General features: G+C 45.9%; 1 protein-coding gene across 32 annotated transcripts in view; it reads right to left on the bottom strand.

Annotated features, from left to right (window-relative positions):
- Positions 1–13,703, bottom strand: part of NRXN1 (neurexin 1) — a 1,287,750-nt gene extending 1,274,047 nt beyond the window's left edge. For 16 of the 32 annotated variants that reach the window (XM_042451359.1, XM_042451246.1, XM_042451283.1 and 13 more), the window contains exons 1-2: positions 13,369–13,702; positions 190–1,833 (exon numbers count right to left, since the gene is read on the bottom strand). In XM_042451359.1, the coding sequence (XP_042307293.1) occupies positions 190–928 (739 nt within the window). In that variant the 5' untranslated portion in view covers positions 929–1,833; positions 13,369–13,702. Of the gene's footprint in view, positions 1–189; positions 1,834–13,368 lie in introns of all 32 variants that reach the window. The other 16 variants (XM_042451502.1, XM_042451323.1, XM_042451445.1 and 13 more) reach the window with 3 other exon arrangements.
- Positions 13,704–14,727: the final 1,024 nt, after the last annotated feature.

The following is a 14,727-nucleotide window of genomic DNA, read 5'->3' as shown; positions in this document are numbered from 1 at the left end:
AATCATTCAAAGGGATCAAGGAAGAAGGGCTGGAGTATTTAACAAAAGGTTCAAGTATGAGATGGATGAGGGAAAAGCACAGCTGCGAGATTTCACTCATAGGGAGGAAAAGCCATGCAATCTCCACCTCCTGACCTTCCCTTTCACTGAGGGAAAGGCTGGCAGGGCAAGGATGAAAAAGGTCCTTACCTTCACTGCAGTCCTTCCCACGGAAGCCAGTTTGAGAGCAGTCACACACCGCCTGGTCATTGAGCACAGAACAGACGCCACCATTGAGACAAACATCATCCCTGGCACACAGGTGACTCTGTTCATCATCCAGGCGCACTTCTTGACTCTCCACAGGCGAGGACTGTGTATAATTGACCCTTACATCTGTTATCCATCCCTTGAAGGGTTCCCGATCTTTCACCGAGGAGAGTGTTACTTTTAGGGTAGGCGAGCGCAGCTCAGGAGGCAACCCTCCTAGAAAGAGGCCACTAAAGACCGTCATGTCCCGCCGCTTGGATTTGACCTCTACCCACTTCGCCTCAGCCTGGTCAATTAATAGCGTTGTGTTCTTAAAATTGCGGCGGATCACTACGGTGTGCCACAGGTTGTCATTGACGGCCATGTCAGAGAGCAAGATGGCAGGCTCAGCACAGAAGATGGAAAAGCTCAGCTGGAGGCGCCCACCTTGAGTCAGAATTAACTCCAAGAAGTCACAGAAGCCCTCGTCGTCGAAGTAAAGGACCAGGCCGCTGGAACTGCGGGTCTTCATGTTGAAGCTCATTTCACTCTCACAGCAGGCATTCCATTTAGGGAAGCGAGTCCACTGGCCCTCTGCCCCTGGGAACTCTAGGCCACTGCCAAGCTCAGCCCAGCATCCCAGGAGCAGTGCCATCCAAAGCAGGAGGCAACCTCCACGCCTGAGAAGCACAGGCCCCATTCTCCGTGGGGTGGGGTGGGGGAGAGGGGGGAGAGGAGGGGGGAGTGGTGGTGGGGGGGTTGAAGCAGACAGGGTAAAATCTTTCCAGGAACCACTCAGACTAGATGGTTTACTCTTATTTTCCTGGTGTGCTATGGAGGACTGGCGTAGTTGCCCCACCCCCCCAGTAGGAACAGCTCACCTGTGTCCACCTGCAATGGAAATATCTTCTTCTCTCAAAGAGAAAGAAAGGAAGGAAGAAAACAAATATTTCAAGCACCCAGAGATATGCACCTTTGCTTGAGCTGTAAAGAGTCTTTAGAAAATAAAAGGCACAAGAGATGTTATTCAGTCATCTGCTTGGCTTCTCAGCCTGGTGTCTAACAGTGATTCAGCAGAATATACCATTAAAAGCCCATCTTGCCAAACTGGAAACAAAAGATGGAGATGGGTGGAAAATACACAGATGTGGGAAAGCCCACAATGTACCCAGAATGTCTTTTCCAAGGATCCAAAAATCCAGAAAGATGTGCTCAATATCCCAGCATACAAAGAGGAATAAGTATCCAAGTGCATGTAGAAGTCATGTTGTCCAAGAGTTATTTCCCCAGGTTTTTCGTTTTCTACTCACTTCTCACTGCAGACAGCGATTGTCAAATTCCAATCCAATCTTCCCCAAGCCAAACCTTTCAAGGAACCATGGACTGCCTGCCATAAAGCAGACCAGGATATTTTTCTTCCTCTTCTTTCTTGACGGGGCTGAAATCCAGAAGCTGCTGTCAGACAACTCAGAAGCTACTTGCTATGCAAAGCTTCACAGCTCCAGTTTTGTTTTCCTACTGTAAGGCCAAAACTAAGAAGATTGCAGCATTTGATTGTTGGAGGGTTTTTTCCCCAACTGTGTTCTTTTTCAAAATAAAAAAGATCTGTAAAGATTTAGAACAAAAAATAAATAAAATTACATTTGCAACCCTGAGAATTGTGTGACTGCAATGAAGCTACAAGGAGGGTGAGGGTAACAACAGCTGTAAATATAACCACAGGCAATGTTAGCTTCGTCTGCTGCAATAGAACTAAACCTACATACTTAATACCCTGTACTTAAAACCCTTCTTATGACAAATCCAATAAAAGTTACTGTTTGCTTTGGTAATTTGGGGGGCACAATATTCTTGAAAATGATTCTATTACGCATATAGTTTGTTACAGTATGAAGGACCATTAAAAGATGTTTCCTGATATTTCATTATACTCAAGTACAAGACATGGTTAAATATAAAGTTATACATGCTATCCGTCCTTCAATATGCATAATATGAACTGTTTATTCCTCCCTTACAATTTTTAAAATCATGTAATGTAGATAAAATCACAGCAGGAGCAACCAAACCACGAACCTCCACAGTGTTACGGCTGTTTTATTTTCCCTGGCAGAAATAGCATTGTCTTCGCATATTTCTCTCCTCTCCCCTTGCCACCATTCATTTTGAAACAATCCATTATTGCAAGGAAACACACACACATATACACAAATGGATTCAGTTAGATTGTTGATGTCATACCAACCACAGCGCAAGTAACCTTTGCTGCTACAGGATAAAGAACTGTAATTTTGCATATGTTTCCACATACTGCAGAGTCCCATTCTTGGACATGATCTGTGAGTGCGTGTGCATGCTAAGGCTATGTGTGACTAGATAAATTTGCACATTTTAAGACACAACCCACTCCCCTCCCCCCAAATGCTCTCAATTGTATCTTTAACATCATGCATAATTCACATTTTCTGATCTCTTTCCAGTGATAGAAGTATAGCCATCGGTGTCCCCCTACTGCCCTAGCTGTCTTCCAGCAGAATTCAGGCATCTGTAACAGCAAATCAGATGCAGCCTGAAGGTAGTAGCAGCAATATCAGAGAATAATGCTCCCTAGACTGTGCCTAGGCTATCAAATGCCGTTTCTTCTTTGATATGCCTCAAGTATTTCAACTACCCCTTGCCACCCATAATTTGTATTGCACCATAACTACAAGTGTCTCTGTCTCAACCATCCATTGCATGGCATTGTAATGAGGAGCACTTCTATATTGTGACATTCATTAAGAGGCTAAGCTGAAGGAGGAAAAAAGTTTTACCCCATATATTGGGTGCAATACACCCAATTGTTGGTTTATATTTTTCAATTGTTGGTTTATATTTTGAAAAATGCTGCCTTTTTTTCTGCACAGTAATTTAATACAATTTTCCCCATCACAAGTCAAGGCAATTGCTACTTTTTAAACATCTCGTAACTTAAAAATGAAGGATGCATCTACTGATAGTTTAGGTCCCCTCATAGGGTAGTGTTTTTTTTTTGCTTTCCTTTTGTTTTTCTTCTCTGTGTATTTTAATACATTGTTGATTCCAGAAAATACAAAAGGATGATAGTGAAAAGCATTTTGGATTTTTCCATGTCTGCCTGCAGATGCCAGAAGCTGAACCTGAGTTGTTGGGTATTTTTTTTTCCTTTTTGCATGTAAAGTATGTTATCTACTACTGATCTGTGATTCCATAATTCTTTTCTCTATAACAGAAACAGATGCTTTGATTTAGATTTCCTGCATGGCAGGAGGTTGGACTGGATGGCCCTTGTGGTCTCTTCCAACTCTATGAGTCTATGATTCTAGGCTATTAGCAATATATGGGCAATTCAAAAGCTCTGCCTATCATTTTCTATGAAACGCTGAGACTTAGTGAGCTGTGGAGACCAGGATACAATTCCCAGCTTGGCCATGAAACCCACTTGGCCAAGTTACACTGTTTCAGCCTTGGGGGGAAGGCAATGGCTAACCTCCTCTGAATAAAATCTTGCCAAGAAATCCATAAGTCAGAAACAACTTCATGGCAAACAACAATGGCATCTGAGGAAAAAACAAGAGGGTTATCCTTCCTGCAGATTCAAGTAAAGATATCATAGGAGAGCTGTACAAGCCAAGGGAAGAATTCATATTTTGGAATCTCTTTTCCTTGAAGTATTCCTTTCAATTAAGGGTGCAACGAGACAAGAGGAGAAAACCTAGGGGGTTTAGGGTTTAAAATGACAGAAATTAACTCTCTTAAATTAAAATATGCTCCAGTACTTGGGGTGTGAAATGGCATCACAAGTGGCTATGTGTGCTGCAGGTGAGATGCATCTGCAGCTCACATGTAGACAGCTGAAAGGGGACAGAACTCTGAAGAAGGAAAACACAATAGGTGCTAACAGAATGTTCACAAGGCACTGTTTCTACCCCCAGCCAAGAAAGACAATAAGGGAAATAGAGGCATGGATTTACTAGGGATAGATTATGAACAGAAACTGATCCCAGGAAGGTCAGAAGGCCTTTTGTCAGTAGAGGGCAGATACGGCGATCCAGAATGGCATAGAGGTTTGAGTGTTGAACTACAGCTCTGGAGACCAGGGTCCGATTCCCTGCTTGGCCAAGTAACCTTGGACAGTCACGCTCTCTCAGTCTCAGGGGAAGGCAATGCCAAACCAAATCTTGCCAAGAAAAACCCATGGTGAGATTTTCTTGTCAAGATTAGGGTTGCTATAAATAAGAAACAACTTGAATTAACAACAAACACAGGGAAATGGGTGAAGGTCAACAGTTTACTTTCATTCAGCCAATTCATCTCTCTGTGTGTGTCTGTCTGTCTCTCTCTTTCTCTCTCTCTCTCTCTCTCTATCTATCTATCTATCTATCTATCTTTCTCACACACACCTTGGGATAGTCAGTCTGTGGTCCTCCAGGATGGGAATCTGCTGTTCTCATCAGCCCTAGTCTGTCAGGTTCTTGAAGAATCATGGAAGTTAGAGTCCAAACATGTGTAGTGGGCAGCAGTTCCCAAGACATATGTACTGGTTATGTGTTTTCAAGTTGCCTGTTGACTTACGGCAACCTCATAAATTTCAAAGAATTTTCTTAGCCAAAGAATACTCAGAGGTGTTTTGCCAGTTTCTTCCTCTGAATCTAGTCTACAGATCCTGATATTCATTGGCAGTTTCCCATCCAAGTAGAGCAGGCCCTTGTTAGCTTCCAAGATCAAACAAGAGCTGGTGCCTTTTGGGTATTTTTGTATTATTGCGACAATATCAGAGAGCCAGCATGGTTTAGCAGTGGACTATGACTCTAGAGACCAGGTTTGAAATTCTGACTCGACCATGTAAACAAACTGGTTAACCCTGGGCAAGTCACACTCTCTCATCCTCAGAGGATGGCAATGGCAAAATGGCAAAACCCCTCTGAAGAAACTTGCCAAGAAAACCCTGAAATAGGTTTGCCTTACAGGGTCACCATAGGATGGAAAGGACTTGAAGGCACACACAAAAAAATGATACAGTATCAGTGATGCTGATACAGAGATGGCAGAGAAACAGAAAGAGAGGAAAAGACATTATTTTTTAAGCATTTGTGGCCTTTCAGACAAGTCTGTTCTAGATCCTGGAGAGACTGTGAATAACCACAAAAAAAACGTGCATGTTTGCCCTGAATAACAAAACTGAAGCTAATTGTTTCCAAGCCTTTCTTCTCCAGAAATGGCTGAAGTTGAACTTGCATTAAGACTTGATAATATTGCTGAGAGAGAGAGATTGAGAGAGAGAGAGAGAGAGAGACAAGAGGGAGAGAAAAGAAGAAAGAGAAATAAAAGGGGGAAGGATAAAAGTGATGATGAAATCTTTGCTAAACAGATAGTGGAAAGTTGGTTGGAGAATGTGAAGAGAAGAGATGTCAGTATTATAGTTTTTTGTGGGTTTTTCAGGCTATGTGACTTTGTTCTAGAAGAGTTTATTCCGGATGTTTTGCCAGCATCTGTGGCTAGCATCTCTGAAGAAGGCCACAGAGCCCGAAAAACCCACAAAAAAGTATGAGTGCTGTCGACTTCACGATGTCAGTATTATTTGATATGTAATGTTGTTAGTAATTAAAAGTGCCACAGATGTATAAATGAAAAAGGATATGTATTATGTGTCTGTTATGGTTTTATAAGCTTAATAAAAATGTTTCTACATATATAAAAATTAATATTGCTGATCTGTCTTGCCAAAGAAGTATATATCTATTTTTTCCCTCTCACTCTCTCTCTCATTCTCTCTCTGAGGCTTATCAACAAGGCTAGCAAGCACTCTCAGCACCTGCCAAAAGCAGCAGTGAAAGTGCCAGTTCATCACCTCTTGAGGGGCTGCCAACCCCACAGAGACTTCTGAGCTGCACTAGAGAAATAATCCAGTTTGAGCCCACTTGAACTGCCATGGCTCAGTGCTATGGAAATCCTGGGATGTGTATTGTAGTTTGTTGTGGCATCAGAGCAGAGCATGGGGTATGGGAAATGACTATATGTAGGTTGCAAAAGCCAAGGGCAAAAGTCATAGGTAGTGGAACAAAAATCCATCAGTGATGTCTTTATCGGCCAACCTAAAGGCACAAAATATACTTGTTGCAAGCTTGTTGCACATGAGATAAGGAAGAAGTCCCGGGCATTTCAGAGTTGGGCTACATCTGCGCTGCAGAAATAAAAATGCAGTTTGATACACTTTTAACTTCCATGCCTCAGTGCAATGGAATTCTGGGCTTTGTAGTTTTGTGAGATGTTCAGCCTTCTCTGTCAGAAAGCTCTGGTCCCACAACAAAGTATAAGCCACCCTGGAGAGCTGCTGCTAGCAAGAGGAGGGATGAGTTGACACCAAGTGCCAAGGAGAGCTGGCTCCCTCACTCTCCTTTAGCTTCCCCCCTGTCAAGTCATCCCCTCCATCCCTTTCCAGCCAGGGGTCTGGCAGATAGAGGAAGGTGGTTTCTTAGGTTGCCCAGTTTATGGTGGTGGTCACTTCATTCCACTCTTCCCGAACCCAGTGGAGTCCCTAAGGGTGGGGGTCACCTGGTGTGTAGTAACTCATGGTGGGGGTTACTACACACCAGGTGACCTCTAGGGTTGGGCTCACCTGGTGTGTAGTAACCCCCACTATTGACCTCCTCCCATTCCATACCATACAGAACCTTTAGTCATGTTTTGTTTTATTCTTTACTCATTAATCACAGTCCTTTTTTACTCATTAATCGTAATCCCTGCATATCACCGAACGTTGTGGTAACAGTTGTAACATAGCACAACAAGCAAAATCAAAAGTATACCTTTAACATATAATACCTTACACACTGCTCAGTGCATTTATAAATACATAGTTTCATGGGGTTGAAGTGTAAAATTTGAAATAGAAAAGAAGATTTATTATTTAAGACAAGAATTAGAAGTATAGTGTATCAAATGTATAGAAATAGAGAAAGCCATTTAAGCATTGCTGTCTAAAATAAGTAGCAACATTTATACGTATTTCCTTTCTTTCCACTTTTTTATGTCTATTTTCTGTGCTTTGTATGTGTGGCATGGAATTCTTTTGTCAATAAAATTTTAAAAAAAGAAGTGGCTAATTTGGTAAAGAGTGAGGCTTTTAAGGACAACTTTAAAAGAAATATATAAATTAAAATTTCAAATTTATTTTTTCAAAAACAAGAAGAACCGCCCTGGGGCCTCTCTTCCTTCCTCCTTTGCTCCCTTCACACCATCCCTTCAGCATTTTAGAGGCAGAAAATGCCTTTGCCCTTTTCTGCCAAGAAGCAGCTGTTTGAGGAGCAGTGGCGTCCCTTCATTTTTAGGGGGTCGCCATGCCCTATGAGGAGAGACAAAGGCTGCATCCACAGCAGAGAAATAACCCAGTTTGGCAGTGCTTTAACTCTTTGCCTGGCTCAAGGCTATGGAATTTTGGAAGCTGGAGTTTGTTGTGGGGTCCAGAGCGGAGCAGAAGGGGGAAAAAGAAGAGGAGGAGGAAGAGGAGGAGGAGTGGGGAGGAGCAAGAAGGAAGAGGAAGAAGAAAGCAGAAGAGGAGGAGGAAAAGAGGAGGGGGAAGAAGAAGAAGAGAAGGAGGAAGAAGAGAAGGAGGAGGAGGAAGAGAAAGGAGAGGAGGAGGAGGAGGAGGAGGAGGAGGAGGAGGAAGAAGAAGAAGAAGAAGAAGAAGAAGAAGGAGATGGAGGAAGAAGAATAAGAATTGTATCATTTTAACTGTAAGCCGCCCGGTCTGTGTCCTACAGAAAGGCGGAATATAAATACATCATCATTATTATGATTATGATTAGAGGAAGAGGAGAACGAGACGGAGGAGAAGAAGAAGGAGGGCAACGTATGGACCAAATAGCCATCAGGGACTCGGTCACTCTCCCTCTCTTTCTCTCCTTAAATATGTGAAAGGATGTCATATTGAGGAGGGAGCGAGCTTGTTTTTGCTGCTCCAGAGAACAGGATCCGGAACAATGAATGCAAGCAACAGCAAAAGAGATTCCACCTCAACATTAAGAGGAACTTCCTGACAGTAAGGGCTGTTCCACAGTGGAACATACTCCCTCGGAGTGTGGTGGAGTCTCCTTCTTTAAACAGAGGCTGGGTGGCCATCTGTTGGGGATGCTTTGATTGTGAGTTCCTGCATAGCAGAATGGGGTTGGACTGGATGGTCTTTGGGGTCTCTTCCAACTCTATGATTCTATGATTCCTTCCCTCTTACTAAGGACCTGCTTCATGTTCTCCCTTCCTTTCTCTGCTCTTGTGTGCCTTCCAGTATTTTCCAACTTATGGCCACTCCTTATCATGGGGTTTGCTTCTTCAGTTTACCCTTGCCATCCTCTGGGGCTGAGAGCGTGACTCACACAAGGTCACCCGGTGGGTTTCCATGGCCGAGCGGAAGTTCAAAGCCTGCTCTTCAGAATCCTAGTCCAAAACTCAAACCACTATACCACTCTGCCTCTCTTATGTCTGACATCCTAACTGGAGAACTCCTCCTGTTCGGATTTTCTCCATGCACCACATGTGCCTTGCCAGGGAACAGCCCCAAGCCCATGGTGGTGGCGGTGATGATAGATGTGCTCCTCGGAAAAGCTCAGAAAAGAAGCGAGCATTTCTTCTATGCATGCAGAAAGCCATGTTCTTCCCCTTCCTCCACCTCATGCTCCCCCTCCCTTTCTCATGCGTGCAAAATACAGGCTCTGGAAAGGGAGCTGGATAGGGGGCTTTGTAGATGGTCTCCTCCTCTAACTCCTCCAGAGTTCTTGATCTGGGGACAGGAGGGAGGAATCTCTGAGATAAGAGGCCAGGGATTTCACTACAGGGACCAGATGGAAGAGATCCTGCATGCAAAGCATGTGCTCTGCCGCTGAGCAATGCCACAGCCCTCCCTGAGAATCTGGAATTTTTTGCTGGATGGAAAATGCTGGAGGGTCTAGGCAAGGATGGAGGGAGCTGGAAGAGAGAGAAGCAATGATGGAGGGATCTAGAGGAGAGAGAAGCAAGGATGGAGGGAGCTGGAAGAGAGAGAAGGAAGGATGGAGGAGAGAGATGGAAAGAGAGAGACAGAAACAAGTGATGGCGGGAGGGAGAGGAGAGCGAGAGAAGCCAGGATGGAAGTAGATGGAGAAGAGGAGGACGGAAGGATGGAGGATGGAAGAGAGAGAAGCAGGATGGAGGGATGGAAGAGAGAGAGAGAAAGGAAGACAGGCATGGGGGGTGACAGAGAGGAGAGAAGGAAGGAGGGAGGGAATGGAAGAGAGCAGAAAACAAGGATGGATGGAGGGAGAGGAGGAAGATGGAAGAGAGGAGAGAGCAATGGATGGAAGTAGATGCAGGAGGATGGAAGAGAGAGAAGCAAGGATGGAGGGAGATGGAAGAGAGAGAGAGAAGGAAGGATGGAGAGAGCTGGAAGAGAGAGAGAAGGAAGGAGGGAGGGAAATGGAAGGAAGAGACGGAAGGATGGATGGAGGGAGGGGGGAGGGAGGGAGGGAGATGGAAGAGACAGAAGCAAGGATGGAAGCAGATGGAAGAGGGAGAAGGAAGGATGGGGGAGATGGAAGAGAGAGAAGGAAGGATGGAGGGAGGGAGATGGAAGAGATCGAAGGAAGGATGGAGGGCGATGGATGAGAGAGAAGCAAGAATGGAGGGAGATGGAAGAGAGAAAGAAACATCTTTAAAAATTGTGTAAGAAATTGTTAATCGATGGCTGTGTAAGAGCAATGCCTGGAAAGGGGTGCTTAGGTGAGAGATTGAGGGTGAAAGCTGAAGGCTTAAAAGCCAACACATCCAGGAAGGGATTCACTGCTTGGGTTTGGGGGGGGGGGTGAAATATAAAAGCCAAACGGAATAAATGCATTCATCTTTGCGCAAAAGGGGAGAGGAGGGGGAATGGCCAAGGAAGGGTTAACTTGTGTTGAAGCAAGAGAGAATTGCCTGTCGTGTATGGGGCTGGTAAGTGGTGGGGAGGGAGGCATGTGTGGATGTTGCGCCTTGCCAAGACCTGCAGAAGGAGCTGGCTATCTATATTCTAGTCTGTCTGGCTTTCTCCCCTCCATTAGAAAGGGAAGGTCTTCTTGCTCCAGGGTGACTCAGGGGAGGAGAGCTTTCAACCAGGTGTTTTGGAGAAGAAAAGATTGAATGTGCAAAAATCAAGGGAAAGGGAAAGAAAGGGGGGGGGAAGGATTGTGGTGGGTGTGTTTGTGATGCTGGTGCTGGAGAGAGGTGCCATGAAAGGGCTGGCCTTTGTGGGTGTTGCTGCTTGGATGGGTGTGTGTCTGCTTGCATCATGAAGGACTCTGGAAAGTGGGTTGTGTTGCTGGGCAGGTGAACTGCAGGGGCGGGGAGGGCTGTGTGCGTGCATGTGTGTGTGCGTGTGTGTTGGTGTTGCCAACAGTGTGCGCACATAGGGTGGGATGCCAGGCTCTCCTCATTAATGACTGTCCATATCAGAAGGGATGACTGTCATAATGGCTGTCTGCATCAGAAGGAAGCTTTGGGGAGTCACTGTGTTTGTGAATGTGAGACAGGTTTGCAACACATCCTGACACTGGGAAGGGACTCAGGGGATGGGGGAAAGGTGTGTGTGTGTGTGTGTGTGTGTGTGTGTGTGTGTGTGTGCATGAAGTCTTATCTAGGGAGAGAATTTACACCACCTTGCAGCTTTGACAAAAACAAAACAAGGTGATGGAGAGTCTACCCTCTCAAAAAAAATAAAAAATAAAAAAAATAATGAGTAACATTTGTGTGAGAACAGAAGAAGGTCCCCTGTGGAAAGCAAATCTCCTGATGGCATTTGCTCTGCCTGAAAGGGAGAACATAGATAGTCCAGCAGAGGTCTTGGTGATGTATTTGAGAAAGTTTCCTGTCTGGATGGCTTGGGTGAGAGGGTTGGGGTTGCTTCATATTATTGATGTATTCTGGAGTGCTTTGGGGCTGGAGAGGGAGTTAGGTGCTTCAAAGCCAACCCAGGAAGGCATTCTGGATGCAAGTCAATGGCTGTGTTATTAGATGTTATCACAAAGGAGACGCTAGTCGCTGCTGTGGGTACCTTTTCTTGTCTGTGTATTTTTAAGGGATCTAGCTAGTTGAAGATTGACTGCAGGAACAGAAATGGGGAAGGAGGGTTACACCTAAGTGGCCACCTAACTTGCCCTGGAGAAACCTGGGATCTCTCCAAGGTTAAATTGCGTGAACAGAGGCACGCACACGACACACAGACACACATGTGAGCCAGGAAGGAGAAGTGAATGGCAAAGTGGTCCCTACAAGTATCATCTGAGACACTGAGATTAAGGAGGGGAGAGATCCCTCTTCAAGATTGATTTAAATGGATGGCCATCCTCTTTCTCTTTCTCTCTCTACCTCAACACGCACACGCACACGCACGCACGCGCACACACACACACACACACACACACAACATTCCCACGCCACAACCTGTGATTAAAGCCACGTCTTGGTGGCCACAGGTGCCCCTCCTGGGCGATTAAAGCAGGGAGGGAGCAGACAAGGCTTTCGCCAAGGGGTCCAGGAAGGCAAGCCAGCCTTCCGCCAGAGCAGCTCCTTTGGACGTATCTAGTGAGGAGTGGGCAGCATCCTGCTCTCCATCGAGTGCGGGAAAGACCCGGAGAACACATGCATTACAGCCTGAAATAGCAATAGTGACAATAATAATAAAGGGAGGGAGGGAGAGAAAGGGAAAACCCTCCCAAAACAACCTTTGCTGCAGCCCCGGAGCGAAGAAGGGCTTTTATTCCAAGGCGATCCCTTCGCACACCCCTCCCCCGATTTCTTTCTCTAGTGAGACTGCTTTCATTCTCCCCTCCTTTCCCTCTTTCTCACATATAGATTCTTGCCTCCTCGTTTCCAGTATCAATTGCTTTCTTTGCCTGTTTTCTGGGGGACGTTGATATTTTCCTGGGGGACGTTGATATGTGTGTGTGTGTGTACTGTATCTATGACTATTAATCTATCTATCTATTTATCATCTATCTATCTATCTATCTATCTATCTATCTATCTATCTATCTATCGGGAATAATAAACAAGTAAGCACCAATCAACTTCCCAATATATAAATATAGGAAAGGGAAGGGTTGATTGATGCATATATGAATGTATATTATATATAGGGAATAATAAATAAGCAAGCATCAATCAACTACAGAGAAAGGGGCTTGGTTAATGCTATATGTGTGTGTGTGTGTGTGTGTGTGTGTAAATGTATATGCATATATAGAAGATAATAAATAAGCAAACATCAATCAACACCTCAATATATATATATATATATATATATAGAGAGAGAGAGAGAGAGAGAGGGAAGGGAGTTGATTGATGAGATATATATGTGTGTGTGTGTGTGTGTGTGTGTGTGTGTGTGTGTGTGTATGTATATGTATTGAGGACGGGTGATTGATGCTTGCTTGTTTATTATCCCCTTTCTACCTGAGGGACCCCCCCCCCCCGCAAAAAAAAAAAAAAGCAGTTGCTTTTCAGCCCCGATTCCTCCGTCTTCTTCTAGACTCCTTTTCCAAAAACCAAAGAGGGAATCAGGGCAGTTTTCTCCCAAAGCCCTTAGCAAGCAAAGGCGAGGAGGGGATCCTGCTGAAGATCCCCTCCCTCCAAGCCACCTTTCAACGGATCCCAATTCAAGCAGCAGCAGCACCACCACCACCCCAAGAAAAAAACACCCGCTTCCAGTCAAACCACCAGCTTTCCGATATTTTTGTGCCAACGTTGGGGAAGGGGAGAGAGGACTGGGGGAGAGGGAGGGGGAAAAGGGGGATATTGAGATGGACGATCCCCCTCCTCACCCCTCATTCTCTAAAACCAGACCCCTCACCCTCCATCTCCCAAGGTCTGATAAACCCCCAAACCTCTCGGGATGTTCTCCCTTCAGAATCCCTCCCTTGCATCTCAACAACAACAAAAAAAGGCTGCCAGCAGAAGGCAACCCATCTCCCTTGGCGCATCCTTGACAGACAGAGAGACAGACAACCCTCTCCCCCCAACAGACACACAAAGATCCAAATCAAGGGGAGATTTTCCACCCCCAAACCTTCCCTCCTCTCCCTCCCTCCATCTCTCTCTCCATCTCTCTCTTTTCTTTACCTGCACGGCTTGCTTTTTTTTTTGGCCTCGCTTGCTCCTCCTGGTCGCCTCCAAGCCCAGCTCGGGAGGAGATCTGCCTTGGCCAAAGCGGGGCTGGGAAGGAGGCAGGGAAGGGAGGAAGGAGAAAAAGGAGGAGGAGGAGAGGCAGGAGGAGGGGGCCAGGGCCATCCGTTGCCTTTTCGGCACCGTCAGGCTCCGGCTTCTCTCTCTTTCAGGGAGGAGACCAGGGAGAAAGATGGGAGGGGGGAAAAGGGGGGATGTCAGGAGCCCCACGTGACGCTGGCTGGTCCCTGTCTGTCTGCAAGAGGAGGGCGGAGCCGGGATCGCTGCAGTGCCCCCCCGTGAGGACGCCAACCTGGGCCCCAGCCTCCGGGAGACAGAGAGAGAGGCAAAGCCAAGGCGAGGAGGAGGAGGCTGCAGCCGGATCACTCTCTTCCAGCTGCAGCCCTGCCTCTGTGCAAAAGGATGGATCTATTGCATCCTTTGGTTTAAAGAACCCCCCCCCTTTATTTTTTAATATCTTTTTCCATCCCCCCCCTTTTTTTTCCCTGCAAAGCTCTTGACGTGATCCTCCTTCTCAAGAGCCCCTGAAGCGGCAGGTGTGGCCCAGGAAGATGGAACTGATGTAGACTTCTTCTGCCTTTCTTGCTTTCTTAACTCTTTCCTGGCTCAAAGCTATGGAATTCTGGGAGTTGGAGTTTGGGGGCCCTAGACCCCACAACAAACTCCAACTCCCAGAATTCCATATTCTTGAGCCAGGAAAGAGTTAAAGCGGGTCCAAACTGGGTTATTTCTCCAGTGTAGATGCATCCCTAGAGGACTGTAGACCAGGGCTCAAGTGCCAGCTCTGCCATGAAACCCATTGGAAGGCTCAGCCTCAGGGAAATCTTGCCAAGAAAACCCCATGAGAGGCTCTCCAATAAGTCAGAAATGACTTAAAGGCAACAACAAAAACCACTGCAACTGGTCGTTGGCCTTGGAGCAATGCGCTGTGAGCTCTGAAGGAGTTATCCAAGGTGCTGAAGCCATTGGGGAGAAGGAGCAGGAATAACTCTCGCTCTTGTTTTGTGCCTTTAAGTGGTTTCCGACATATGTCTACCTATCCTGGGTTTTTCTTGGCAAGTTCCTTCAGAGGGGGCTTGTCATGGACTCCCTCTGAGGCTGAGAGAGTGTAACTTGCCCAAGCTCACCCAGTGGGTTTGATGAGCAAGCTGGAAATTGAACCCTTGCTCTCCATAGTCCCAGTCAAAGGCTCAAACCACTATGCCATCCTGGTCTTCACAGAGCATTCAGACACTCTGACAAATCTACCAAACTGGGTCAAAATTCCACTGGTTAACTCCAACTAGAGTTGACCCA

This window comes from Sceloporus undulatus, chromosome 1 (genome assembly GCF_019175285.1).
Source record: "Sceloporus undulatus isolate JIND9_A2432 ecotype Alabama chromosome 1, SceUnd_v1.1, whole genome shotgun sequence".
Taxonomy (NCBI): domain Eukaryota; kingdom Metazoa; phylum Chordata; class Lepidosauria; order Squamata; family Phrynosomatidae; genus Sceloporus; species Sceloporus undulatus.
This window is presented reverse-complemented; position numbering and strand designations above follow the sequence as displayed.